Genomic DNA, 14,658 nt, shown 5'->3' with positions numbered 1-14,658 from the left:
GGTCAGTGCTATGAAGACAAGAAAAAGCAGGGCAGGGGAAGGAGAGGGCTGGGCTGGGAGGGGCTGGACTTGGGGCAGCAGGGAATAAGGAGTGCTGCAGCATAAAACAGGGCTGGGAAAATAGAACTGGGTCATAGTTAGGGAATGTTGGATAATTCCCTTTTTGGTAATTTTGTTTAGCTTCTACTTTCTTGTCTGTTTGGCTACATTTATATCACAGCACCCTTGTTTGCTATACTGAGCATGTAGGAGTATAAACTGAGTTTCCAAGACCTCCTGACTATCTTAAAGTGAAGTGATGGCAGCCTCTTTACAGGGTGGTTGTGAGGAGTAAATGGTGCAGAACTGCATAAAGATCTGCATGCATCTTGCAGACAAAGTTCTCAACAAATAATCTCCTAGCACCAGTTTGAAACATGCAACTTTACGATATGGTTGGCTGGTTTGATTACCTTTTCATTGTTTTGGGTTTTTTTCCCCATAACCTTTGAGTTTAAACCCTTTTATACTCTTATTCCCAAATGTATTGGAAAAACGCATGTAAGCTGGAAGACCTGTGGGTTTTCCCTAGGCTCTGTCTGCCGATGCCGATCGATGTGGTTTATACCTGGGTGAACGGCACAGATCTTGAACTACTGAAGGAACTGCAGCAAGTCAGAGAACAGATGGAGGAGGAGCAGAAGGCGGTGAGGTAAAACTGACTCTTTGAAAACCAAACACACTGTTCTGAGTACAAGTAACAGTGCATTTCAGAAGGAAAGGGTGACGTTCACAGTGCTGTCCAAACAAAAATCTGGTAACATTGCTAGCCCATCTCAAATTCGTGCCATTAGAAGATGTTGTCAGTCATGTATCCGACCCTGTTTCTTGGTGCCCAAGGAGAACTCAGCCACTTTGGTGACATCCTGGCCTCACTTTGTAAGATGGCCATTTTATGACTGTGCCACTCTAGTGATGCCTTGCTCTCTGAGAGCCCTAAAGGGAAAGGAGCCTCCCAAGAAAGCCCTGGACTTCCTGCTTACTCAGGCTGAGTCCCAGGTGTGATATCTTCATGAAATAAGGTGTTTGTTATTCAACAGAACTACATGGTAAGAGCTGTTAATTCCCTGGGAAAGGTACAGTGCCCTTGAATGGAGAGCCTTTAGAGCTAGGGATCTGGCTGATGTAACTTCCTTTCTGATTCCTTAGCAATATTTGTTGAGAATTTCTCCATTCATTTCTTTGTAAATGTTAATGGGTGCTCCCCAGTTGCAGGTAATTGGCCAAGTTCTGCTGCAACAAAATGTCTCTTTCTCTTTGCTTTAGAGAATATTATACCTTCCTAGTGCATGAAAATGACTTTAGCAACCTGATTTTACTAGTAAAATGTAGAAGCTTGTATGTCAACTTTTTCAGTTACTGTGGGAGGTATGTGATGATAATAACTTGAGCATATTTAATTGAAACTTAAAATTTTATATATCTTAAATGTTGTAAGCATTATATTTCTTAACCTACTGGTTAGTTCCAGGGGAGTAACCAAGAAAATCAATGTTGTCAGTAACCTCTTGTTCACATTTAGGGCTAGTACTAGCCCATGCATATGTAATGAAATATATTTGCTTTCATTAGAGAAATCCTTGGGAAGAACACAACGGAACCAACTAAGAAGAGGTAAGTGTTTTGATTCTCCTCTCAGGAATAGAGGTTGAAATGTTGAAGTAAAACTTCCAGGTTCTAACTTGTTTTTGTTAAATACACAGTATTTTATATTTATTGTCCCTCTTCAATCCCTCATCTGCTAGTTTTTGACCCCCAAATAAGTGCTTCCATTAGACGGAAAATCTAGCAGTGCCAAAGGCATAGTTGATTGAGAACTCTTAGCCAGGTGGTACCTAATCAAAGCTTTATCGTTTCTGATAGATTAGGTTTCTGGATGTTAAGGTTTTTCTTCTCTGTCGTTTTCATTAATCTCTCTGGGTTTTCTGTTCTCTTGCTACACTTAAAGTATGACTTACACCCAGTGTTTTCACTAGTTTATTTCCTTGAAAAAGCTGTCATAATGTGGCTATTGTGATTTAAATCATAGCTGATTCTGATAGCCCTAAAAACAAGATTGCCTCACTGACCAGCAGAAATCTCTGTTAACTGCACTCCCCGCATTTAATTGTTAGACTTACAAGAGTTATTTTATAGAAATGAGCCTGAGGAATTTAGAGATCTTGAAGTGCCCTCTGAATCATTTCTTTATGTTATGTATATTCATTTATAAAATATAAAATAAAAATTCATTTATAAAATTTATAAAATTATAAAATATTCATTTATAAAATAAAATATAAATAAAATTTACTGTATATACTACTGTTAATACCACTGTTAATTTTTTTAAATTTTTTAAATACCGTTTTTAAAATAAATACATTTTTAAAGTAGTCAAAGTAATAATTCCACATTACAGAAAGGTTGAGAGGATAGTGAAAAAAATAGGCTCACATAATTCTATGGTCCTCGTTCAACTGTGATCATTTTATTATTCCCTTTTCATGCATGTGTTTATAGTTGTAATTTATAATCTTTTTTTAGAATTTATGATCCATGTACAATTTTGTATCATTTTAAGATTTATATAATCTGTACATCTCTGTTGATAAATTATCTTCGTGCTTCTTCTCAGTTGTAATAGTTAATAATATTCCTTAAAATAACTGTACTGTAATTTACTAAATGTTGGGCACTTCTGTATTTCACTATTGAATATTTTGTGATCTTATATTTGGGTCTGTCACATTTTCTGTGTGTGTGTGTGTTTTCCCTGTTTTGTTTCTCTTCTTCTACTTGGACTAGATTCCTAGAAGTAAACTACTGAGGAAGAAGCATATGTATAAATTTTTATGGGTCTGAATAAAGACACATGCAAATGCTATAAAATTAATCCTCCAGAGAGGAAATGGGAAATACCCCCCTGCAGTGACACCAGCAGTGTTTGAGAGGAATAGGTATACTGTGCTTGCACTAACACTGAGTCCCTTTTGTTGAGGGATGCTAATTTAGTAAACAAAATGTGATACCTCATTGTTTTCTTTTGCATTTTTTTTTAAAGATTTTATTTATTTATTTGACAGAGAGATATCACAAGTAGATGGAGAGGCAGGCAGAGAGAAAGAGAGAGAGAGGGAAGCATGCTCGCTGCTGAGCAGAGAGCCCGATGCGGGACTTGATCCCAGGACCCTGAGATCATGACCCGAGCCAAAGGCAGAGGCTTAACCCACTGAGCCGCCCAGGTGCCCTTCTTTTGCATTTCTTTAAATATTACTCAGGTTGGACAGGTTTACATATTAATTAGTCACAGCTCCCACTTTGTGAGTTCTCCAGCTGTGTTTTGTCCATTGTTTATGTAGGTATTATGTTTATTCTAAGTATTCCTTACATTTGGATAGAAATATCTCAAACATTCATTTTAGAACCTTGTCTCATTTGCTTTTATTTACATTAGTGTCATGTCTTCCCAGTGTATTTGTGAATTGGTAAATTGTATCTGGTAGGCTGACACTCTGTGAACAGAATTTATCTACTTCCTAACCTGCCTAATGATAGACCTTATTGGAATTATGAAAAATATTTAAAATGGCAGTGAAATGCTTAATTTCTTGTGTACCTTTGAGTTAGTAAATTTTGGTGGCAATTATATTAATAGGAGTTTGAAAGCACTTTCTAAAGCTCTAAAGCTGCCCTTGTTTAAAATAATTTTATATCATACTTGCTATTTTTATATTCTTGACAAGATTCGTGTTTATTAAATATGATTTTTATAGGAGATAGAAAAATATCTAGAAAATTTAATGTACAAACAAGCTTTTCAATGTTGATTAATTTTTCAAGAATGTTTTTGAGCGTGTTGGTGTCTGTTTCTAGTGAGAAGCAGTTGGAGTGTTTGCTGACACATTGCATCAAGGTGCCAATGCTTGTCCTGGATCCAGCTCTGCCGGCCAACATCACATTGAAGGAACTGCCCTCTCTCTATCCATCTTTTCATTCTGCCAGTGACATAGTCAATGTTGCAAAACCAAAAAACCCTTCCACTAATGTCTCAGTTGTTGTTTTCGACAGTGCTAAGAATGGTAAGACCTCCTATGGGTATTTTAAAATCCTGTCATCATTGATTGTTTGAATAACGAAATTCTAAATGGAACAGACATGATTCAGTTTTTAATCATGATAAACTAAAAACATAAAAGGAGAAGCAAAAGAGCTGCCGCTGTGTTTCAGCCCTGACTTCAGAAAGGGACTGCGTGTCTCTTACTCCCTGTAATATACTTGCCTTTCTGTGCTGTGGTCAGAACCTTAAATTTGATACTTCCATTTACCTTATTTGCTTGGCTCTGAGTTATTGTGGAGGCTTATTACCATTATTATTTTTTACCATATAACTCTTCAGTAAGGTTGTTTTCTCCAGTTTGAACAGAGCATACTGGAAGATTCTTTTTTTTTTTTTTTTTTTTTTAAGTGGGCTCCCTGCTGAGCAGAAAGCCCGATGTGGGGCTCGAACCCAGGACCCGGGATCATGACCTGAGCCGAAGGCAGTGGCCTAACCCACTGAGCCACCCAGGCGCCCCATACTGGAAGATTCTTATTTTATACTCTGAATTATCTGATTATACAGTTGATTTGGTCAGATAATAGAACTGAAATGATAATTTCTGGCATAGAATAATACACACATCTAGAGATCCTATCCTCCCACTTGGCCACTGAGCTGGTGAGCCCCAGGCCTGTGTCTCCTCTGGTCTGTTGTCTCTCATGCTTCTGTACTGAGCCTCTCTCCTTGGAGGCTACATGTGTTTCACCTGTATAAAATGAAAACGGTCATGTCCCTTTTACAGCATTGAGTCCTGTTCTTAAATTCCCATTCTTTCTGTGTCATACCTCCTAGCTTAAATCTTTGGAAGTATCTTTGATGTGTTCTTCCTTTTTACCTCCATCACTAATAATTTATCTCACCCTATTACTTGCTTTTGTTTTTCACAAATGATTCCCTCCTTTACTTATCTCACTTTGTCTACACCAGACTGAATTCCTTCACATAGGCTCTGATGATAGCCGCCTAGCTGCTCTGCCTGCCTGTAAAGTTTCTCTCCGATCTCCCCGGTACGCAATCTGAATAAATGAAAAATCTCTGATTTTATTGGTTTGCCTCCTTTTTTTGAAGACGATAATACAGTAGTATGTATTTGTTTTCTACATGGATACAGATTACTCCTCCTGGTGTTCAGGACTTAGCCTTGATTCTGCACTTAATTCCTTGTGTCCCTGCCCTCCTGCATCTCCTTGAAGCTGCTCGTGTCTTCACACGTGTGGTGCTGCTCTCCTGGTCTTCTTCCTCTCCCAGCCTGCCTCCTGTTCTTTCCAGCCCCACCTCTGTCTCCATGAAGATCCTGGACAGTACATTCACAATGATTCTGTTTATTTTTACTTTTCTGTCTCCCTGTAGTACTTGTAACGTGACTCACAACTTAGGTTTCTGTATGTGTGCGTGTGGGACCCTGCTTTCTAAACCCATTTTGCAGATTATAGCCCTCTGACCTCTCTTCTGTTTTCTAAGATCTGGGATCTCCAAATGTCAGGATTAAGTTGCTGATTTTATTTGTCCCTCTCACTTTAGAACTCTCTCCCAGTTGGGCTGTGTTATTGGCCCTCTCCACCCTTAACTTAATCTGCTCTATTCAGCCTTACCTGATGAATTTTAGGAATTAATTGTGACCACTGGGGAACCCTAGGATTTAAAGTGGCTCCCTGCTGTTAATCTAGATGCCTTTGGCCTAGCTGTCAAGAGCCCCCTTCTGGTTACCCTTCTTGTACTCGCCACTCCCAAATGTTTTATTCTAGCCAGTTTTTGTTTTTTTTTTAATTAAATATGTTTGCTCTGACATCTGTGATTCTGTCAATCTATCATTTTCATGTTTCTGCTGCCTGTATGAACAACTTCTTCAGTACCACAGAATTTAACATTTAATTGTGCACTGGTATTACATCATTCCCCTTTTGTTGGATGGGTTAAATTTATCTCCCCCAACTACCTGTTCTTGAGACCATGTATTTTACTGCTATAACAGCTCTCAAAATACTTTGTAGTGTTTTTGGCAGGTATCATAGTTAAGTATTCATTAAAAACATGCTTGCTTATTGTATTCTTTATTGTAGTTGAAGATGCCCAGAGTGGAATATTTAAAGGAAACAGCAGACATACGGTTTGGAGGGGCTATTTGGTATGTTATTTTAAATTAATTGTATTTATGCAGTAGACTAGAATAAAAGTATAAGTAGTAAAGCTGTTTTACCTTGAGAGGCTTATTAATGTACTTTTTCTCTGAGCCTGGCTTACAAGTATTAATGAATGCTGATTTAAGTAATCTTAATATTCTGATTTTGAAGCTGTAAGTTTTCACCAGCCTTATGATGTGGAAAGTGAGTTGTGTTTTCCCCCCTCTTATTTTAGACCACAGATAAAGAAGTCCCTGGGTTAGTGCTAATGCAAGATTTGGCTTTTCTGAGTGGATTTCCACTGACATTCAAGGAAACTAATCAACTAAAAACAAAATTGCCAGAAAATCTTTCTTCTAAAATAAAACTGGTAAGAGCATAGGAAACAGAGCAACGAGTATAGCACATTTCATTTAATGCATGACTCTTCTCTTGTGGTCCATTTCATTATAGTAGAGTTGACAGTCATAAGCACAGAGAGTCTCTTCTGCCACAGGGTTGTCATGAAGATGGCTCTTTCTTTATAGAAGATCCTTACTCTTTACTTTTTATTTGGGCAAAAATTTAAGAGTCTTGGTTTGCTGGTTTCTCAGACAGAAACATGATTCATTTGTTTAACAGTGCAACCTGTGTATTTATTAAGAGCCTTCACTCATAAAGGGAGTATGCTTCAGATATTTGGAATGGTTGATAATGTGAAACCTTTATTCATAAATAGGTAATCGAGCCACTAATGTATTTGGGGATTTATACCTATTAACTCTTCACGCTTTGATGCCATTAGTTAGAGTTGACTTTGGAGGCTGCCCCTGAGACATGACTTTTCCTTAACATTTATTGTTTTTAGACCCACTTGCCCTATTGTATGGTGTTCTTTCCTTCTGACCTTATGTTAAGATACCTGTAGTTCTGTCAGAAGCATTGCAGATTGTAAAATGTGAATACTTTTCTTCTAGAACAGAAGGCATAAAGTTCTGGGCTCAGAATTTTTTAGGGTCTGGTTTTCTTCATTAAAGAACAAGGAAACATTCTTTAAAATTTGCCACATTGATCAGGTTCCTGACTCTTACTTCCTTCTATTGGTGTCTTTTAACAATTTGGAGGTGAAAGGATGGAGATGGCAAGGCAGTGGTAATGGAGAGCAGTGTTTGGAGAGTTCTTACTTAGTTCCTGTCTTGACCATGTTTTTTAGTGCCTTGCCCCATCCACAACGTTACCTTTAACTTGTTTCTTTCCATAAATGTTTCATTGGTTTGTTTGTTTTAAAGATTTTATTTATTTATTTGACAGACAGAGATCGCAAGTAGGCAGAGAGAGAGGGGGAAGCAGTCTCCCTGCCGAGCCGAGAGCTCAATGCAGGGCTTGATTCCAGGACCCTGGGATCATGACCTGAGCCAAAGGCAGAGGCTTTAACCCACTAAGCCACGCAGGTGCCCCTGTTTCACTGTTTTAAGATACACTGTGTGACCTTTGTAAATGTGATGGTAATATGAATGACATTTCTTTTTTTTCATATTTTCCTAAGTTTTTTTTATGGTACTTGGAAATATAGTAGTGTGCAGCTAGATTAGGGTTGAATTATTTCTTATCTTCAGTTATTTTAAAATAGATATTATTTTCCTCCTTCCTCTAAGGAAGAGGAATTGAAAAAATTTGACATATAAAACTGAATTTAAGGTGTACAAGATGTTACTTTAAATACATTTATGTATTTAAATATGTATTGCAATATGATTGCCATTGTAGCAATATTTATCACATTACATAATTATAGTACAGTATTACCTATATTCATTATTCTATGCATTAGATCTCTCTGGCTTGCTTAAGTACTCATTGCAAAGTTTGTGTTTTTAAAACATCAGTCTTATTCCCCTACCACCATCCCTATAGTAAATACCATTTTACTTTACGTTTTTTATGTTTGACTTTTTTGGATTCCACATATAAGTGATATACAGCGTTTGTCTTTCTGTATCTGATTTATCTAACATAGCATGATGTGCTAAGCATAAGATCCATCTATGTTGTAGCAAATGGATGAATATTATTCTATTGTATATATATACTACATCTTTTTTATCTGTTTATCTGTTGATGGGCATTTAGGTTGTTACCAACCATATCTTGGCTATTGGGAATAATGCTGTAGTAAACATGGGAGTGCAGATATTGCTTTGAAATCCTGTTTTCATTTCCTTTGGGTATATACCCAGAAGTGGAATTGCTGGATTGTATGGTAGATTTATTTGAAATTTTCTGAGGAAACTCCATATTGTTTTCCATAGTGGTTGGACCAGTTTACATCCTCACCAGTATTGTACAAGGGTTCTATTTTCTCCACAGCCAATGTTTATTTAGCTTCTTATCTTCCAAGCTATTTGTTTTAGAATTATGGTCATGTGTGTTTGTACCATGTTAGCTGAAATTCCTTATGCAGAAAGAATAATATTGTTTTTTTCTTAAAGGTTTTTATTTATTTATTTGTCAGAGAATGCACAAGCAGGGGGAGCAGCAGGCAGAGGGAGAAGCAGACCCCCCACTGAGCAGGGAGCCCTATGTAGACTCCATCCCAGGACCCTGGGATCATGACCCCAGCCGAAGGCAGCTGCTTAACCGACTGAGCCACCCTGGCATCCCAAGAGTGACATTCTTGAATCTGTTTATATGATTGCAACTGTAATATGTTTTTTCAAAAAATTATTTATTTATTTATTTATTTGAGAGAGAGAATGAGAGAGAGAGAGAGCATGAGAAGGGGGAGGGTTAGAGGGAGAAGCAGACCCCCCGCTGAGCAGGGAGCCCAACGCGGGACTCGACCCTGGAACTCCAGGATCATGCCCTGAGCCGAAGGCAGTTGCTTAACCAACTGAGCCGCCCAGGCGCCCTGTAATAGATTTTTAAAGGAAAGAAGTTCATGACGTATCTCTATTCCCCAGTCAAGTTTGACTTTTCTTTGCCTGCTGCAGCTGCTCCTCAGTGTTGATTGCTGACACACACACGGGTGTATGCTGCCAAAGAATGCCAATCCAAGTAGTTGTTGACCCTTCAGCAAACTATTTTTGGGTGGTATGGAGTGTGGTGTGTGCAGGTAGAGGTAGGTGGGGTAATAACTTGATTTGGATGAGGAGCACCAACAGGCTCTGTGCACAGTGGTACCCCTTGTACTGTTCATTCACTGTCCGGAGATTTATTTGGATTCCCAGACTTGTCTTTGTGGAGGCTAGCACCGCCTCAGAGGGTCAAGCTAATTATCCATAACATTCATTGCAGGTCATTTCCATGATGCCAACACCTGCAATAAACTTCAGGGATTAGAAATTCTGGTTTGGGGAGATTAGATAGAAAATGAGAAAGGGGAAGAGTAGAAGGGGAGTGGATCAGCATTTAAAGCTAATTCTTCAAGTGACTGTCTTTCTGTAGGTTCCTCTTCCTGGTTTTATTATGAATACCTTGAGAAAGAAGTTTCCTGTCACTGGATTCCCAGTCCATTTAGAGTATGAGCTTTTAGTAAATGTCTGCTTTGTGCCAGGGACTGTGTTAAGGATCACTGAGTGAATGAAGCATTTAAATAATTTTGGGGCACGATCACTTCCAAGTAAGTGTTTATACGAAGTGTTGTAAGCATACCTGGGTTTTAGGTGTACTGGTGCAGGGAAAGCTTTGTAGAATACAAGACATTTTAGCTGGGCCCTGAACACAGCAGCCATTCTCGCAGCAGAGAAGGGAGAGGGAAAGACCATTCCTACAAGAGGGAATGGCCTGAGCAAAGGGCTGGAGGTTTGCAAGTCAGTGGTTTCCAGAAAACCAAGGCAGCTATTTTTGGAAGACAGCAACCAGACAGGGATTTTCCTGGTGCTGAGATTGGGAAAAGAGATTGAGGCCAGATTGAGAAAGATCTGATAAGGAGCCTAAGTATCCTGGAGGCAGGGGGCATCCTTAGGAGGAGCACTTGATCTGTTTCTAAGGAACATAGTAGGTGAAGGTATGGTGGTAGAGATTAAGCAGGATGAGCCTGGGCAGAAAACCAGTTTAGCCACTGCAGCCATAGCCCAGCAAGATGTTCAGGTTCAACAACTGTCCTGGAAGTGGTGCCAGTAAAGAGAATGGTTCTAAAAACATCTGCGAGAAACACTCAGCATGACCCTGTGACTTATTAGCTGTTGGGGAGAGGGAAGGAAAAATGAAACGGGAAGTGGATGTTAGTAGTGAAGATGGAAGTGATGGCTTTAACCACATTCCTAGCCTCAGTAGGAGAAGCACATTTTTTGGGAAGGCAACTGAGAGCTCAGTTTGGGGTGTGTTGTTAGAGGTGCTTTGTGGCATGTGGGAGGAAGGGGTTATTAGACACTGGACTTTAGGACCTGAATCGGCTAGACTGTCTTGCCCTCCCAGGGTTCTTCAGGAGGCGTTGGCCTAGGCCTGTGGCCTCCACCCAGTGCTCACTTCTGCCCTGGAGACCCTGCCTGGGTACGAGCAACCCAGGATGGATATTGCTTGTTCACCTGTGTACCCCTAATGATTACCACATGGCTTTGCACTTAGAATCACGTTTTGGAGGCAGTATGTGTGCATGTCAAGTATTCAAGTAGCAAAGAAAGATAGATGAGTTAACAAGGAGAGTAGTACAGACCTCCAGAGTTGGCATTTAGAGGCAGGTAAGGTCTGTGTAGATCAGAGACATAGGGGAGGTTCCCAAAGAGAAAGAGGCTGCACAGATCCTTGAAGGCTGACCAGGGTGTTTACTTTGGCAGGAAGGACAGTGCTGGTGGGATGGGAGCAGCATATTGTCCTACCTGAACTTTGTTATGTCAAACTTCTGTTCAGGGCACATTCAAGGTAACAGATAATTGTAATAACTGTATTAATGCCCCTTTTAGTGACTTGCCTGAAACTGTGTTACACACCTCCTCTTTTTTTTTTTTTAAGATTTTATTTATTTATTAGACAGAGATCACAAGTAGGGGGAGAGGCAGGCAGAGAGAGAGAGGGGGATACAGGCTCCCCGCTGAGCAGAGAGCCCGATGCGGGGCTCGATCCCAGGACCCTGGGATCATGACCCAAGCCAAAGGCAGAGGCTTTAACCCACTGAGCCACCCAGGCGCCCCCACACCTGCTCTTTTAAAGTATGGTACCCTTTGTTCTGGTTTTATTCATAAAATAGACACTTCCCGTAGATTAAAGCAACTCTGGAACTGACTTAAGTTTTAGAAAACTCTTGAGTTGTCAAGTTACTGGAATGAGTTTGTTTTCACTTGTATTAGAGGCATGTTTTTTTCCCCTTACCTTATGCTACCATGTATAGGTGTATCGATCCATTATTCTAGATAATGCTCTAGTGACACATACCCTGAAATCTCTGGCTTAAAAGTAGCAGATCTTTACTTCTCAGTCATCTTGCCTGCTGTGGGCCTGCAGTGAGTGGGTGTAGTTTTTCTCTTTGAGAAACTTATAATTTAAAGAATTTAGATAAACTTAATAATTTCATCTAAGAAACTGTTTATGGAAGCAGCTGCCCAAGCTAATCCAGCATTCAGCATTTACTACACCCACTTTTCCTTACCACCGCCGCTCTTCCTGCAGATGTCCATGACTAGGGTGCCACCTAGTGGCTAGTGGAGGATACTTCTCCCCGCCCTTTCACCACTCACAGCTTGGTTGATTATGGTGGCAGAAAAGGTTTTTCAACGTAGAAATATTCCCTTAAACTCTTTAGTTTTCATGGCTCTAGTCAGGAAAATGTCTATGAAACTTCAAAGTATTTGTATAGAAGAGATTAAGGGTATCTGCCCAATAAAATTTAAATCTGAGTATTAAAGTACTACATTTATTAAAAATTTAGTGATTTTTATGTTTCACGGAGCCCTCAGAGGTGCTGTGGGAGCCACTATGGGAGGGAAAGATGGAGCAGGGGAAGGCTGGGGCAGGCAGTGAGACTCAGTAGATAGTCAGTAGAAGAATATTTGTCCTGCCTCCCACCTGTCCCCCATATACTGAGGCAGGATAACAGCAGTGAGAGCTGACCTTCAGTGAGTGCTCAGTATATGCCAGGTGCTGTCAGGATGAAAGAAAGTAGTCAGGAAGACAGTACACACCTTTGCATGTATGCACCCAAACACCCACATGCAATTTGTGATAAGGGGAAAGATATAAATGAAATTTCAACTTGAACTTCTCGTTTTTGGCATCATAAACTCAGGAAACTTGGTAAGATGAGCTAAATTTAGTCAGGTAGCATATACGAGAGCTCAGAATGAGCTCATAATAATTTGCATTTGCTCTGCAATTAATTAATTAATTAATTAATTAAGAAACTGGCCCTGTTAGGAGAGTCAGTTCAGCAGAAGGGGTTCTCACCCCCATCTCTTTAAGCTACGAAAGCCTCTTTTCATAGGAAATTGAATGATACGGAGTTAGAACATGAAACAGATCTGGTAGTGGTAGAAAACCTATTTGTAAAACATGATGTTTGTAGTCATCTTAGACTAATGACTTCTTTGAAAGCTCTGCCCCAGAAGGTGCTTTTCCTATGGAGACTGTTCAAGCATCCCTGTCAGAGACGTTCCTCTTAGACGTGGCTCACAAAAGTTGTTTGGAGACTGTGCTTATAGGCTTGCTTCTACCAATCCCAGCAATGTTACGTTGCAAGGTTTCCTCCAGTTTAAGCAGACTGGTAATATTCTAGAACAGAGGTCACAGCTGGTGACCAGTTGTGTTTTGTTTGAAAGCAGGACAATCGAAAACATTTGAGCCAGCATTGAAAATGGGATTTCATAGAACACTTGGGGATTCTGGCCTCTTAGGAGATCTCGCTGCACTTGTCAATACTGAGTATTGGCTGTGGCTTTTGGGTTGGGCCTGAAATGTCCCATGTGCCAGAACTCCACCACTCCCTCTGTTTTACATTACCTGGGTTCTTCCACTCATTTGGGAAGTGTGTCTGGCCTGTTTACATCTTCTTTTGGTGATCATAGCTTACTAGTTCATAATCTATATAGAGAGCTAGAATTAAACTTTAAACATACATAATATAGATTTAAGCATGTATTATACGTTATATACATTTAAAGATTAAAAATCAAACTGGGAATTTAGAGGTGTCTCTTTTTTGAGGCTCAGTTTTTCTACATGTAACCCTTTTGTCATTTTACAGTTACAGTTATATTCAGAGGCCAGTGTAGCACTTCTAAAACTGAATAACCCAAAAGAGTTCCAAGAACTGAATAAGCAGACTAAGAAGAACATGACCATTGATGGAAAAGAACTGACTATAAGTCCTGCATATTTATTATGGGACCTGAGTGCCATTAGCCAGGTAAGGGAAGCAGAGATTCTTTCTAAACCCTAATCAAGGGTTTAGATTTATGGATTTATAAGTCATTATATTTGAAGGAGGAAGAGGACTTACAGAGAGATGAGTTGATTGGAACTTTTCTAATTTTCTAGTCATTGCCATTGGTTAATATTAACTGAAGTGACCTAGAATCAGATCCAGGAACCTTCTCTTTAAAAAAATACAAAAGAAGTGTTGGGTATTTTTGTTGTTTTAAATATGCTGAGTGTTTTGCATTTTTTGTGATGTTCAAATGTAGGACTCAGTCTTTAGAAGTCTGCCAGAGCACCCTGAGAGTAGATCGGGCAGAGGGGACAACCAGGAGGAAAGGTGTGACTTAAGCAGTATTTTACATTTTCACATGTAAAATGTTCTTTTCAGTCTAAGCAGGATGAAGATGTTTCTGCCAGCCGTTTTGAAGATAACGAAGAACTGAGATACTCACTGAGATCCATTGAGAGGCATGCTCCGTGGGTTCGGAATATTTTCATTGTCACCAATGGACAGATTCCATCTTGGCTGAACCTTGATAATCCTCGAGTGACAATAGTCACACACCAGGTCCATGACTTTCCATGTCATCACAAGGCTGTGTGCTATCCCTAATTTTATTCCCTTTTCCCTCATCCTCCCCACCTCCATCCCCTTTGACTGTTCTACTTATCTCCCTTCCTTCCTTCCAAAAATGAAAACAAAATGAAATAATTCTCATCCACCCTTTTTTTCTCTTGCCTTTGTTGTTGTTTGCTTAAAAGGATGTTTTTAGAAACTTGAGCCACTTGCCTACCTTTAGTTCACCTGCTATCGAAAGTCACATTCATCGCATCGAAGGACTGTCCCAGAAGTTTATTTATCTGAATGATGATGTCATGTTTGGGAAGGATGTTTGGCCGGATGATTTTTATAGTCACTCCAAAGGCCAGAAGGTGAGTGCCTAAGAGGAAGGGATGCCTAGCTTAGAAGTCATTTAGAAGTTATAAACAGATCAGGAAAACAGTATACATACTACTCTATATACAGTTTGGGTCAAATAAGCATTTTTGAGTGCTAAACTCAGGAGAGTTAACAATCTGGGAGGACAAAAA

The 14,658-nt window shown here is 39.5% G+C and overlaps 1 protein-coding gene across 3 annotated transcripts in view; it reads left to right on the top strand.

Moving 5' to 3' along the window:
• The window catches only part of GNPTAB (N-acetylglucosamine-1-phosphate transferase subunits alpha and beta), a 74,895-nt gene that overhangs the window by 35,104 nt on the left and 25,133 nt on the right, over nt 1-14,658 (top strand). For all 3 annotated transcript variants that reach the window (XR_007129422.1, XM_047741281.1, XM_047741283.1), the window contains 8 exons: nt 572-691; nt 1,612-1,653; nt 3,895-4,100; nt 6,181-6,245; nt 6,476-6,610; nt 13,394-13,555; nt 13,955-14,134; nt 14,329-14,499. Coding sequence is in view for 2 of the 3 variants with exons in the window: in XM_047741281.1 (XP_047597237.1) it covers nt 572-691; nt 1,612-1,653; nt 3,895-4,100; nt 6,181-6,245; nt 6,476-6,610; nt 13,394-13,555; nt 13,955-14,134; nt 14,329-14,499 (1,081 nt within the window). In the remaining variant the exon portion in view is untranslated. The remainder of the gene's footprint in view (nt 1-571; nt 692-1,611; nt 1,654-3,894; nt 4,101-6,180; nt 6,246-6,475; nt 6,611-13,393; nt 13,556-13,954; nt 14,135-14,328; nt 14,500-14,658) is intronic.

The sequence above is a fragment of the Lutra lutra genome, chromosome 8 (assembly GCF_902655055.1).
Source record: "Lutra lutra chromosome 8, mLutLut1.2, whole genome shotgun sequence".
Taxonomy (NCBI): Eukaryota; Metazoa; Chordata; class Mammalia; order Carnivora; family Mustelidae; genus Lutra; species Lutra lutra.
This window is presented reverse-complemented; position numbering and strand designations above follow the sequence as displayed.